This window comes from Oryctolagus cuniculus, chromosome 2 (assembly GCF_964237555.1).
Source record: "Oryctolagus cuniculus chromosome 2, mOryCun1.1, whole genome shotgun sequence".
Taxonomy (NCBI): Eukaryota; Metazoa; Chordata; class Mammalia; order Lagomorpha; family Leporidae; genus Oryctolagus; species Oryctolagus cuniculus.
In genome coordinates this window covers 66,771,295-66,784,660 of record NC_091433.1, presented here as the reverse complement: position 1 = coordinate 66,784,660, position 13,366 = coordinate 66,771,295, and the positions used below count along the sequence as shown (strand labels likewise).

At 49.9% G+C, this 13,366-nt stretch overlaps 1 protein-coding gene across 8 annotated transcripts in view; it reads left to right on the top strand.

Annotated features, from left to right (window-relative positions):
- The window catches only part of ACSL1 (acyl-CoA synthetase long chain family member 1), a 68,091-nt gene that overhangs the window by 32,498 nt on the left and 22,227 nt on the right, over positions 1 to 13,366 (top strand). For all 8 annotated transcript variants that reach the window (XM_070068333.1, XM_070068339.1, XM_070068338.1 and 5 more), the window contains exons 3-6: positions 2,309 to 2,423; positions 7,007 to 7,071; positions 10,351 to 10,452; positions 13,264 to 13,363. In XM_070068333.1, coding sequence (XP_069924434.1) covers positions 2,309 to 2,423; positions 7,007 to 7,071; positions 10,351 to 10,452; positions 13,264 to 13,363 — 382 coding nt within the window. The remainder of the gene's footprint in view (positions 1 to 2,308; positions 2,424 to 7,006; positions 7,072 to 10,350; positions 10,453 to 13,263; positions 13,364 to 13,366) is intronic.

Here is a 13,366-nt window from a genome sequence, read left to right as displayed (position 1 = left end):
AGAGACAGAGAGGAAGGTCTTCCTTCCATTGGTTCACTCCCCAAATAGCCGTCATGGCCAGCACTGCGCCGATCCGAAGCCAGGAGCCAGGTGCTTCTTCTTGGTCTCCCATGTGGGTGCAGGGCCCAAGCACCTAGGCCATCCTCCACCGCCCTCCCGGGCCTCAGCAGAGAGCTAGATTGGAAGAGGAGCAACTGGAACCAGAACCCGGCGCCCATTTGGGATGCCGGTGCCGCAGGCAAAGGATTAACCAAGTGATCTACGGTGCTGGCCCCAGAATTGCTTCTGAATCTTAGGCTGTTGGTTAGTGTAAAGATACAGGTTGTGGACGACTCGAAGTCAGGTCATGTTGACTGAGTAATGTCCTGCACACATTCATACTTTCAGGAAGCATCCTGTTTAATTGTAAATAACCCTGGAAGTGGATATGACATCTCCATTTTATACAAAAGAAAACAGACTCAGAGATTAAGTCAAAATAACGTGTGATACTGAAGTGAGAAGATTTTTCCACCATTAGCCATAGGAGGAATAACTTCTTTGCTTATAAAGTATCATGTTGTGGGGAATGGCATCGTGGCTTAGCGGGTTAAGCTTTGACTTACATTGTCAGCATCCCATTTAAGCACCATTTTGAGTCCCAGCTGCTCCACTTGATTCCAGCTCCCTGCTAATTTGCCTGAGAAAGCAAGTACTTGAGCCCCTGCCACCCACATGGGAGCCCCATATTGAGCTCCAGGCTCCTGGCTTCAGCCTGGCCACACCCCAGCTGTTGCAAGCATTTACGGGGTGAACCAGCAGATGAAAGATACAGTTTTTTTTTTTTTTAAGATTTATTTATTTATATGAATGTCAGAGTTACACAGAGAGAGGAGAGGCAAAGAAAGAGAGAGATCTTCCATCCACTGATTCACGCCCCAATTGGCTGCACGGCTGGAGCTGTGCCCATCTGAAGCTAGGAGCCAGGAGCTTCTTCCAGGTCTCCCACGTGGGTGCACTGCTTTCCCAGACCATAGCAGAGAGCTGGATCAGAAGTGGAGCAGCTGGGTCTCGAAACGGCGCCCATATGGGATGCCAGCACTGCAGGCCAGGGTGTTAATCCTCTGCGCCACAACGCTGACCCCAAACGATATGCTTCTATGTCTTTCTCTCTCTCTCTCTCTAACTCTGACTTTCAAACAAATAAATAAATTAAAAAAAAATTGTAGCTGTCACATCACAGTGGCTGAGCTTTCATTTGTCAATCGCTGAGGAACACTTTGGGAGCCTCCGCAGTGTCCCTGTTGTCCTGAGTGATCAGCAGCTCCCAGTAAAGAGCTGCTACCCGGCAAGATGGCAGTGGCGTGCGGCCAGGGCTGTCTCCTGGTCTGGTTGGGAGTTCTTGCAGATCACAGGTGTCCCTATGAGTGAAGGCCGTGTAGAGAAAGGTGTGCGGCCACGTCCAGGGTGCATACCTGTGACACGGTGAAGACCTGTCTCGGCACGCTGTGTATTTGGTAACTGAAGATTGTAACGCTCAGGTGCCGTGCAAGAAGCTGGAGTTCCTAACAGAATACAGTCAGTGCAGTCCGTGGGGACGGAAGACTTCACAGAGAACTGAGTACAACTGAGTGGCTGCTGTTCCCACCCTGGCTGTACAGGGCCCAGTCCCCCATGCGCAGCTGCTTGAGAATCGGCCCAGGGAGTGTGGTGGCTGCAGGGTCTGGTTCTCCCCTTTGCTCTGCGTGGCCTTGTCGGGCAAGACCCACGATCGTAGACCCGGGAGTCGCTTTTCTTCTCTCCTCAGCTGTTTCCCGTTCTCAGGAATTCTTTCTCCATTCATGTGGCCCTGCTGGCTTCTCTGCACTTCCCTCTCGGTGAACGAAGGCTTGCGTTAGCGCATCACTTCCCTGCTTCGGCAAACCCTCGGAGGGGGCGGGGGGCAGGGGCCCTCAGGGTGCTGAGCAGACCCTGGGAGCGTGTTAGACCTCTTAGTTGTTTTGTATTTATTTATGTATTTTTAATTGGAAAATAAAAGTTGGGCACATTTATGGTGTACAACAGGAAAAGTAAGTGTGGGAGGTACAGTGTGCGTTAGGATGACTGTAGTTAACAATGTATTAGCTGCCCGGAAATTGCAGCTAGATGTTAAGGCAGTAGATTTTAAGGGTTCTCCCCACAAATAAATGATGTGAGGCGCTGGGTGTATTGATTGGCTTCCTTCAGCCATTCCACAATATATACAAATATCACAACATCGTGTTGTAGCCTCTTGGTTTTTCACACTTTCTCCTAATGTGCTCTTGTGTCTGTCATTCTCTTCCAATAGGGTAGTGGCGGAGCTCGAAGGTCCACGCTGCTGGATGGTGACGAGCCCCTGGTGTATTTCTATGACGACGTCAGAACCCTGTACGAGGGCTTCCAGAGGGGTATCCAGGTGTCAAGTAAGCATTCCTCACCTCGTGTGATTAATGGCATGCTTCATCAGGGAGCAGCGGGTGTTGCTTGACCCTCTGTCTGCTCCTGTAATTTGTCCAGAGTCGGTCCCGAGGCTCCCCGGACCCTCTCGGTGTTCCCTGTGGCCAGGTGGGCTCCAGCGCCTGCACGTTCTCACACCCTGGGTTTTGTGGACAGCCACGCCCGGTGGGGTCTGATGTTTCCTGCAACCAAGGGAACTGTTTCGTGGGCTCCAGTCCAGCATTTTTCAAGCTTCCCAGACTGTGAGACCCATGTTTTGAGAAAGAAATACTTTTGCATCCCGCAGAAGCAGTGTTCCGTCAGAGACACTGGAAATGTTGACTCACGGGATTAGCCTGAATTATTAACGGTGACACGAGAGAGCCTGTGCATGTGGCACCTGCCTCCTCTCCAGACCTTCCTGCTGTACATCCCACAAGAGCCCTGAACTGCTTGCAGAGCCGTGGCCATCTCTGCTCTCTCAACCCCACCCCACCCCACCCCACCCCACCAAGCCTTTGTGCAAGACTTTTCTCTCTCATCTTTGCACCCAGCCAGGGTTCTTGATGTATTCTTATGAATCTTTTAAACCTCGTTTTGAATTTCGCCTGTCTAAACCCTTCCTGGTCTATCAGTCTCACCCCTTACCTCCAAGTGACATGTTTCCGCCCTCCCCCCCTCCTGAGGTCTTCTGCTTACCTCCAGGACAGCCCCTTCGGGCACCGAGGTGTTCCCAGCCATCCTGCCCCGGCTGTCCACGCCCCTTGAGAGCAGGGCAACCTCCGGTTGCTTCAGCCTCTCCATTTTTACCTACACCCGGCTCCTCTGTAGAAATGAGCTCAGGGAGCCATGATTTATTATTTAAATCTCTCAAAGGTTGGCTTTTATATTTGCAGCTGCTCGCCAAACCATCATCCCTCCACACTCAGGGACTGCAGGGATACGGCCGTCTGTGTCCCCACAATATCCTGTGTATATTTGTATCTCAGGAAGTGCCCATGGTTTCTGACTTGACATTGGTAATACGGGACGACTCAGCTCCACGTGTATGCTTCATCATTCCTATAGCTCATTCATTAAGACCCCTCTGAGGGGAAAGTAAATTGATGAAGCAGAGAGAGCAAAGGGGAGAACCAGACACTGCGGCCACCACACTCCCTGCCAGGGCCAGGGTTTGCTGAGACAGTAACTAACCATAAGGTAGAGCAGGCTAGCACCAGGCCAGAGGAAACAGTGCATGTGCTTTCTCTTTTTTTTCCTTGAGAGGTGGGAATTAGAAAGAGAGCTCCCATCTGCCACCAAAGACCTGCAGCAGCCCAGGCTGGATGGGGCTGGAACTGAGCCCCAGGTTCTCAATTCAGGTCTCCCTCGTGGGTGGCAGGACCCAATTATTTGAGCCATCACCCACTGGCTTCCTGGGTTTGCATTAGCAAGAAGCTGAAGGCAGGAGCAGAACTGGGGATTGAACCCAGTTACCCTGATAGGGGATTAGGAATCTTAACCAGTGTGTTACCTGCTAGGCGAAACACCTGCCTCTGTGTGTGTGTGTGTGTGTGTGTGTGTGTGTTCTTTGCCATCACAAAGCATACATACAAGTGCACTTCAGAAAGTTTGTGGATAAGGAAATTGAAAGATAAGTTTATTTTGGTACAAAAAGTTTTGAACTCCATGCATAGTTTTTTCATAATATGCATTTTCCGTGAACTTTCTGAACACCCCACGAACATGTGTGCTTGGGAGGGTATTTAAATGTAAGTAAGATGTCGGATTCACCCAGGAGTATGGTGACTTACCTTCTGTCCTGTCCCTCCTCTGAGCTTAAGGCAAGTCCGTGACTTGTTTTGGGCACTTCTCCACTGGGAAAGCTCTCCCAGAAATGTTTCACAGAGGTGAGGGAAGTGACTTCAGTCGGCTCACTCGGCCCTGATGAAGGGAGCTGCAGTGCAGGTCACTCTTGCCTGTTTTTTTTTTTTTTTTTTTTTTTTTTTCTCAGAGGAGCTTTTTATTCTAAGCGTAACTCTCTTAGGCTTCTATAGGATTATGTTTTATAACTTTTTAAAAGATTTTTTTAATTTATTTGAAAGTCGGAGTTACACAGAGAGAGAAGGAGAGACAGAGAGAAAGAGGTCTTCCACCCGCTGGGTTCACTCCCCAGATGGCCACAAAGGCCGGAGCCAGGAGCCAGGAGCTTCTTCTGGGTCTCCTACACAGGTGTAGGGGCCCAAGGACTCAGGTCATCTTCCACTGTTTTCCCAGGCCACGGCAGAGAGCTGGATAGGAAGTGGAGCAGCCGGGACTCAAACCGGCACCCATATGGGATGCTGGCTCTGCAGGTGGTGGCTTTACCGGCTACGCCACAGTGCTGGCCCCTAGGATTGTTTTATAGAAGAGCAAAACCCAGCATTTGGGTACGATGATCAAAAGTTTATTGGGTGATGGGAAAAGTCAGCCTAGAGGTTTTTAATTTTTTTCTTAAGATTTATTTTATTTATTTGAAAGGCATAGTTACAGGGGGCAGGCATGGAGAGAGGGAGAGGGATTCCATCTGTTTGGTCACTTCCTAAATGGCTGCAGTGGCCAGGGCTGGGCCAGGCCGAAGCCATGAGCTTCTTCCAGGTCTCCCACGTGGGTGCAGGGGCCCAAGCACTTGGGCTGTCTTCTGCGGCTTTTCCAGGCACATTAGCAGGGAGCTGGATTGGAAGTGGAGCAGCCAGGACTTGCACTGGTGCCCATATGGTGTGCTGGTGATGCAGGTGGTGGCTTAACCTGCTACACTACAACACCAGCCCCCAGCCTAGAATTGTTAAACCTAGCATCTTTATATAGCACTTAGGAAGCCGTTTATAAAGGTTGAATTCCCTGTCCACCAATGGCTCCCTAGCTGCACTTGGTTATCACCTGGGGATAAAAATATATTAATGAAAATTATTAAAATAATTAGTTATTAAAATATATTAAGGCCCAGGCCTGTCACCATCCATTTTCTTAGCAGGACCTATATGTAAGACTTGAAGTCCCCCAGTGAGCTGGAGCTTAACTTTCACTCTCTAGAGCTGCAGTCAACACACTTGTTCTGTCAAGGGCCAGAGAGTAAATATTTTGGGTGTTTTGGGCCATCTGCAAATACTCAGCTGCAGCCGTAGATAATTCATGAGCACGTGGGGTGGCTGCCTTCCTGCAGCACTGTATCTGCGAAAGCAGGCGGTGGCCTGATTTGGCCCTTGGCTGTAGTTTGCTGATCTCTGTTCTTGCGGCGTGAAATAACATCATTTCATTCATGGATAGATTTTGTTTTCCATCTGAAAACAGCACCTGATGGAACTTGTCGTGTGTGGCCCAGTCTTTGTTACAGTCTCTAAATTGGAGAGGGTCTGAGAATGAGACTCTCTCTGTTTTTATCCAGGCAGGGTTTTTATTTTTATGTTATTTATATATAAATTTTACTTGAAAGGCAGAGAGAGAGAGAGAGGTTTACAGATAGAGCTCCCATCTGCTGGTTCATTTCCCAAATGCCTGCAACAGCTGGGCTGGGCCAGTCCAGACCTGAGAACGGGAGCTCAGTCGAGGCCCAGGCTGGTCATGGCCAACGGGGACCGTTCTCTTCTTGTCTTCTTCCCAGTTCTCCCGTGTTCCCAAACCAAGCAAGAGCCCATGCATGAACTGAGGCCTGGGATGTGTGTTGGTGGTCTCTTTCTGCTCGTCTCTTACCTAACCAAAAATTGGGACCCATCCTGATGTTTCCTAACTTCTGCTCTCACAAATGCTCCCTGACTTGCCCTCATTTTGCATCTTTTCTTCATTTTATGTTTCTCAAGCAATCGAAAGTTTGCCTATGAGATTAGGATTCCAGGTGATTCTTCATACCTTTGATCATCTAACCTTGGACGGATAAAAAATTTTTCTTTCTTTTTCATACTGAGTTAGAATATGTGCTTAAAAGTTATCTAAAAGAGAGAGTGTGAATGAGAGAGAACTCCCCAAATACCTGCAACACCTGGGGCTGGACCAGGCTGAAGCCAGGAGCCAGGGGCCAATTCAGAACTCCTGACATGGGTGGCAGGGATGCACCGACTTGAATTATCACCACTGCCTCCCAGGGCTCATTAGCAGGAAGCTAGAATTGGACGTGGAGCTGGGACTGAAACTCAGGCAGTCTGATACGGGACACGGGCACCTTAACCACCAGGCCAGAAGCCTACCTGAGTTAGAACGCTTTAAACTTCTTTGGAAACGTTGAGGCACACCTCTTCTGAAAGCCCCCAGCAGCAGGATTTCTGCCCCTCACTACTGACTCCCGGCCTAAGCCAATAGTTTTGTGTTTGCTGTCTCACCTCTCCTTATCCCCTCTCCTGCCCCGCTTAAGAAATAAAACAGAGATAAACAGGCAAGCAAAAATTAGACCAAAACCCGGGGAGAAAAACCCTGTAATCGGACTCAGCATTTCTGGAGTGGAGAGGAGTGGAGTGGGGTCTGCCTGGCTTTCTGTGAACAGTGGTGGGATTAAACTCTGGGAGTACTGATCCAAGCGAAGCCCATCCTTTGTTTTATCATTGTTGTTTCTGTTTTGTAGATGATGGCCCTTGTTTAGGCTCTCGGAAGCCAGACCAACCCTATGAGTGGCTTTCCTACAAACAGGTGAGTTTCCCAGCCCTGTGGACGACTCCCACGGCTGCAGTGCTTCTGTGTGTTCCTGCTGGGAGCCCTCAGGGCCTAGTGCTGGACTAGCTCAGAGCTTCTGGACCAACAGGGAACACCCAGCTGGAGAAACTTGACACAGAGGTTTGGGGAAATCCAGTTAAGTAATATAACTGGTGGTTTAAAACTGGTGTGGATTCGGTGGCTCACAGTTTGTAAGATGAAATTCTAGAAAGTGCTTGAAGCAGGTGAATCCTGTTCTGGAACCCAGCTGAGAGGATGGGACACCCCCCACTCTGCCTGTGTTGTGCTAGGAGGCCTTAGAAGCCCCAGCGTAGAGTATCCCTCTCATCGCATAAACGAAAGACAGAGAGAGAGAACCTCCATCCTCTGGTTCACTCCCGAAATGGTTGCAACAGCCAGGGCAGGGCCAGGCCGGAGCCAGGAGCTTCCTCTGGATCTCCCACATGGGGTCCAAGCACTTGGGCCACCCTCCGCTGCTTTTCCAGGCTTTTGCAGGGAGCTGGGTCAGAAGCGGGGTGGCCGGTCCTCAAACTGGCAGCCTTGTGGGTTGCGGGTGCTGCAAGCAGCAGCTTACCCTGCTGCCCCACGGTGCCGGCCCCTGCAGCATTGCGTGTGGATTTCTCCAGTGCATCGCACTGCTGCTCAAGCAGTCCTTGCCCGTCTCACCACTGCTGTGACGCCTAACTCCAGAGCGACAGTAGAGGAGCCACCTGTGGGACTGTGCAGAGACAAAGGAAGCTGGGGTGTGGCTGCTTTCACTCCTGTTGCTCTCCAGTCCCCACCACCAATGGCTCAACTGCAGGTAGCAGAGCAGGAAGGCGTTGCTCTGTATTTTTGTGACTTTGTTGCACTTGGGAGTGTTTATGTGAGCAGAGCTAGGTGTGGAGCCATTGACGTACTCCCTTGGCATACCATTTGTTGGTTCTTCTGAAATTAAAATGTGATTTCTTCCCTGCCCTAGTCTGAAGTCCACAGAAGGCAGAAGGCCTCCCACCTGGGTAGCATGTGTCTCGTCAAGAGCACGGAGAGGTGGAGCAGCTACCATGCCTTGCTGAGGAAGGAGTGAGGAGCTGTGGCCCGAGTGACCTGAGGCGTTCCCTGCGTTTATTTTGCCTTACCAGAGCCTAATAGTTTCCCAACCTGACAGTCATTTCCAGGGTCCTCATTTTCCCAAATGGTGTCTAGAGTGTGTGTGTGTGTGCTGCAGACATGACACTGCTCGAGGCCTCACAGAGTCCTCGGTGCCTTTTGGATTCTTTGTTAAATGTATTGGCAGGAAGAGAGAAAACGCACCCACTGCACGCTGGATTTGTCAAGGCAAATTGAAAACCACTGTGGTTTCTGAAGGGGTTACTCTGATTTGTACATTGCACTCAGAAGCTGGTGCAGATAGAACTGGCCTTACCTGAAACAAACTTTCAATTTGTACAATTAAATCATTTTTCACCCAGTGAATCTGATCTTAGTGGCTATGAATACCTTTGAGATCTTTAAAACAAATTTTTTAAAGATTTATTTATTTGAAAGGCAATGTGACGAAGAGAGAAAGGCAGAGACAGATCTCCTGTCGTCTGCTTCCCTCCCCAAATGGCTGCAGTGGCCAGGATTGGGCCAGGCTGAAGCCAGGAACCTGGAACTCCATCCAGTTCTTCCACGTGGGTGCGGGAGCCCAAGCGCTTGGAGCATCATCCACTACTCTCCCCACTGCAGTAGCAGGGAGCTGGGTTGGAAGCTAAGCAGCCAGGACTCAAATCTGCTGCACCACAGTGTCAGTTCCTGAGATATTTTATAAGAAAGGTATAGACTGTCTTTCTAGAAATGTAAATGTTTGCATATTACTCCAATAATGTATACAGATAATTGCAGGCATTTTTTAGGTTCCAATCCCTTAAACGCAGTCAAAGAGCTGTGAATGAGTCCTTGGAGTAGTAGGCACTCAACTCAGCTGTCACGTTACCAGTGTTGATGTGACCCGATAGGCAGGGCTGGGGTGGCACCACTTGCCAGAACCAACAGGATTCCGGGCCAGGGAATGCTGTAGGCATGGTGTGCCTTGACAGTGCTCCTGAAAACTCTACCAGCTCAGAGTTTAAAAAAGCTTCGAATTGTAAGACTTAAATTTCTTTTAGTTAATTTAGAATAAGAGGAGCAAGAAGGTGACCATGAGTCTCAAGGCCTAATTTTTGTAAATTTACCTATTTTTATTTATTGTTACAATAATATGCATTTAAATTTTTCTCATGTTATTATTAATGATTCTACCCCATGTGAAATGATTTTTGTAACCATAATATTTACCAGCTATAACTATCCAGCCACTGTCCCCCCCCCCCCCACCGGAGGTTATTGAATTTAGATAATTTTGAAATACGCATCTTTGTACATAGGCTTTTTTTTTTTTTTTTTTTTTTTTTTTTTTTTTTTTTTTTTTTTGACAGGCAGAGTGGACAGTGAGAGAGAGAGACAGAGAGAAAGGTCTTCCTTTTTTGCCGTTGGTTCACCCTCCAATGGCCGCCGCTGCAGCCGGCGCACCGCGCTGATCCTGGCAGGAGCCAGGAGCCAGGTGCTTTTTCCTGGTCTCCCATGGGGTGCAGGGCCCAAGCACCTGGGCCATCCTCCACTGCACTCCCTGGCCATAGCAGAGAGCTGGCCTGGAAGAGGGGCAACCGGGACAGAATCCGGCGCCCCAACCGGGACTAGAACCCGGTGTGCCGGCGCCGCAAGGTGGAGGATTAGCCTATTGAGCCACGGCGCCGGCTCTGTACATAGGCTTTTTAAAAACCTCCTTCCAAGATTGAAATTTTCCCTGGAATAAATTCTCAAGAGTGGAATTGTATGGCCTCATAGGAGTTTGCTGTGTTTTAAAGGTCTACAAATTTACGGCTTCTGGGTTTCAATTATAGGTTTGGGCTGCTTTGTTGTTTTATATAAATGCTTTACCCTCTCCCCCCCTCAAAAAATCAGTGTATTTGTATTTATAATTTTATCAAATGCAACAGAAGAGCATACATGTGCCACAGCCCTGACATAATCGCGTGTGACAGCAGCTGTCGGCAGGAGATGCATTTCCTTCGTGGAGGAGCCCTAGGTCAGTTCTCTTCATAGCGAGTTCCAGAGAAGGAAACCGTGTTTTCCCAGACACTTGACAAGGGGGGGGTGTCTGGGCAGCTTGTCCTCTGGCTGAGGTGCCGCTCCATCCCCGGTCAGCCGTGTTCCTGATGCCGAGTCTGACTCTGCCCCTTCCTCCCGCCCCAGGTGGCCGACTTGTCGGAGTGCATCGGCTCAGCGCTGCTGCAGAAGGGCTTCAAGGCCGCGCCCGATCAGTTCATCGGCATCTTTGCTCAGAACAGACCCGAGGTGCTGACACCAGGCGCTTCCTCTGCTTGCTGCTCAGGCTTCGCGAATGTCGGAGCTCACCCGAGTTCATGCCTGCTTCTGCTCGAGACGAGGGTTCCTAGTCTGGTTTCTCCTGGGAATGTGACTTTGTGTTACTCTGCTTAGAAAGTTACACACACAAAAAACCTAGACCAGAGCCTCCCAAACCTTTAAGAAGGGGAAAAAAAAAAAACTGTAAAAAATTGTTTTTGGTTTTTAAGCCCAGATCTCCAGCAAAATTCTTAGGCTAGCAAACAAGGGACTCTTCTCACTTTAAAGGCTAGCTCTGTGGTTAGAAAAATAGCACATATAAGTGACAGAGAATCTTCAATATGTATTTATGATGGCAGACTCTCGTGTTTTATTTCTGAAAGATCTGAGGCTTTCCCTCCACTGGCTGCCAGGCTTAAACCAGCTTGGGCCTTGGGGGAAGTGGCCCGCAGCGACCTGGCCTGCCTTTAGACATGTGGTGCGGAGTTTGGCTGTGGGCTCAGGCACAGAGCTTCTGTAAACCACGGGGTGAAGGTCGGTTTAAATGCAGAGCTCTTTCGGAGGCACTGCAACTGCGCTTACTTGACGGTTTAGTGGCAGAGCTGGCTTGGAAAAACTCAAGCACCTGGCTTAAAGAAATCCAGGGTGTCCTGATACCTACTGGTGCCCCTAGACATGTTAGCTCAATCCCTTTGCCACGTACTGTTTTATAAATTATGATGGCTTCCTAGAGTTTTGTTTTGCTAAGCAGAAAACAGTATCCTCCGCAGCTGGACTATTCCATGTCTAGGCTCATGGAATCTAGTTTCTTTCTTTCTTTGCAAATGAATACATCCAAGATAATGTAGTGGAATTTTATCACGAATCTATAACTACAAAACCTATTCCTTCCTTCAAGGATAGACTCCTTCCTATATGTACAAGTTAGTTCAACAACTATTTATCAGGCACCTAATGTATGCACGCTACTGTGCAAGGCTCCAAAGCATCCCCTTCCTAAGGTCTAAGGAAGGAAGGACAGGCCGGAAAGCTGACACCTGCTCTGTAGTATGCTGTGGGCCTAGGGCAGAATTATGGGAGCTCAGTCAAGGAGAGCTTCCTGGAAGTGGTGCCTGAGTAAAGTCTTGAAGAAAATACACACTGGGGGCAAGGGAATGCGAGGAGCAGCTGCGTGTTTGTATCAAACAACACGTAGGTGTCAGGGAATGAAGCATTTCAATGTGGCGGGGGAGGCAGAGAAGGAGAGCGTGCCCTGCTAAGGAACCTGGACCTGACCTTCATCTTGATAATGTGAGATCTGTCCCACGGCCAAATACAAGAGCACAGGAACTCAGTCCCAGGCCAGGCGAGGGTGAGTGCCGTCCTGCCTTGCCACAGCTGCCAGGCCCACATCTGTGCTGCACCCCAGTGCTGCAAATGAGTCCCTCTAAGGAGTGGGTGGAGGTAATGCGGAGCTCCCGGGGACTGTGAGTGATGAGTAGGCTCGTCCTCTGGGCCTTGGCTGCGTGGCCCATGGGCTTAGAGGCAGGGCGACCAGTTACTTCCCCGGGGAGAGTCTGTGGAAACCGTTTTCCTGCGAGACAAGTCTGTGGCTCCTTGCCCTATCCCTGGGCCAGACTTTAGCTGCTGCCAGGTTGATCTTCCTCAAATCCCAGCCCCTGTTATGCCTCCAAGCCCTCTGTGGCTCTGCATTGCCTGTGGGCTCTGCAGCCACAGGCTCACTCCAACCTGCCTCTCTGGCCCTCTCAGCCCCCATGCCCTCCTCCTTGCCTTTGCTCATGAAGTCCCCTTTGTGGGGAGCTCCTTGCCCCTCTCCTCCCGCCATCCCCTCCTGCTGTCTCCCCAGCCATGGCACCGGTCTGCATCAGTACCCACAGCCACCTAGGCCCACAGTGGACTTTCCCACCTCGGGGTCGGCCAGGAGCGTGAATCATTAGTGAGATCTTCACATATTTGCCTCAGTTCTTTGGAAGGCTGTGATTTCTTTTTTTTTTTCCCTTAAGATTTTATTTATTTATTTATTTATTTATTTATTTTTATTAGACAGGTGGAGTTACAGACAGAGAGAGAGAGACAGAAAGAAAGGTCTTTGATTTTCCATCGGTTCACCCCCCAAGTGGCCGCTACGGCGCGCTGCAGTGATCCAAAGCCAAGAGCCAGGTGCTTCTCCTGGTCTCCCATGCGGGTGCAGGGCCTAAGGACTTGGGCCATCCTCCGCTGCCCTCCCGGGCCACAGCAGAAAGTTGGACTGGAAGAGGAGCAACCTGGACTAGAATCCGGTGCCCATATGGGATGCCGGTGCCGCAGGTGGAAGATTAGCCAAGTGAGCCACGGTGCCTGCCCAAGATTTGTTTTTTATTTACTTGAAAGGCAGTGTTACAAATGGCTGTGGCAGCCAGGGCTGGATCGAGGAGCCAGGAGCTTCTTCCAGGTCTCCCAAGCTGGTGCAGGGGCCCAAGCACTTGGGCCGTCTTCTGCTACTTTCGCAGGTGCATTAGCAGGGAGCTGGATCAGAAGAGCAACCGGGTCTTGAATGGGCACCCACCCGGGATGCCGGCATTGCAGGTGGAGGCTTAACCTCCCATGCCACAGCACCAGCCCAGGTTGTGATTTCTTCTCAGCAAGCAGCCTTGTGTTTGTTCTCTTTGTGAATCCATGGCAGCCAGTGCCGAGCCTGAGGGACACAGATGTTCATTTTATGAGCTCAGATGTTTTCGCTTTGCGCCTGTGAGTGTTGCCGTCCTTGGAGCGAGTCCACATTGACTTCTTATTTTCTCTCCCTGACCTTTGCTATCTGTTTAGTGGGTGATTATTGAACAGGGATGCTTCACTTACTCCATGGTCATCGTTCCACTTTATGATACCCTTGGAACTGAAGCGATCACATACATCGTCAACAAAGGTA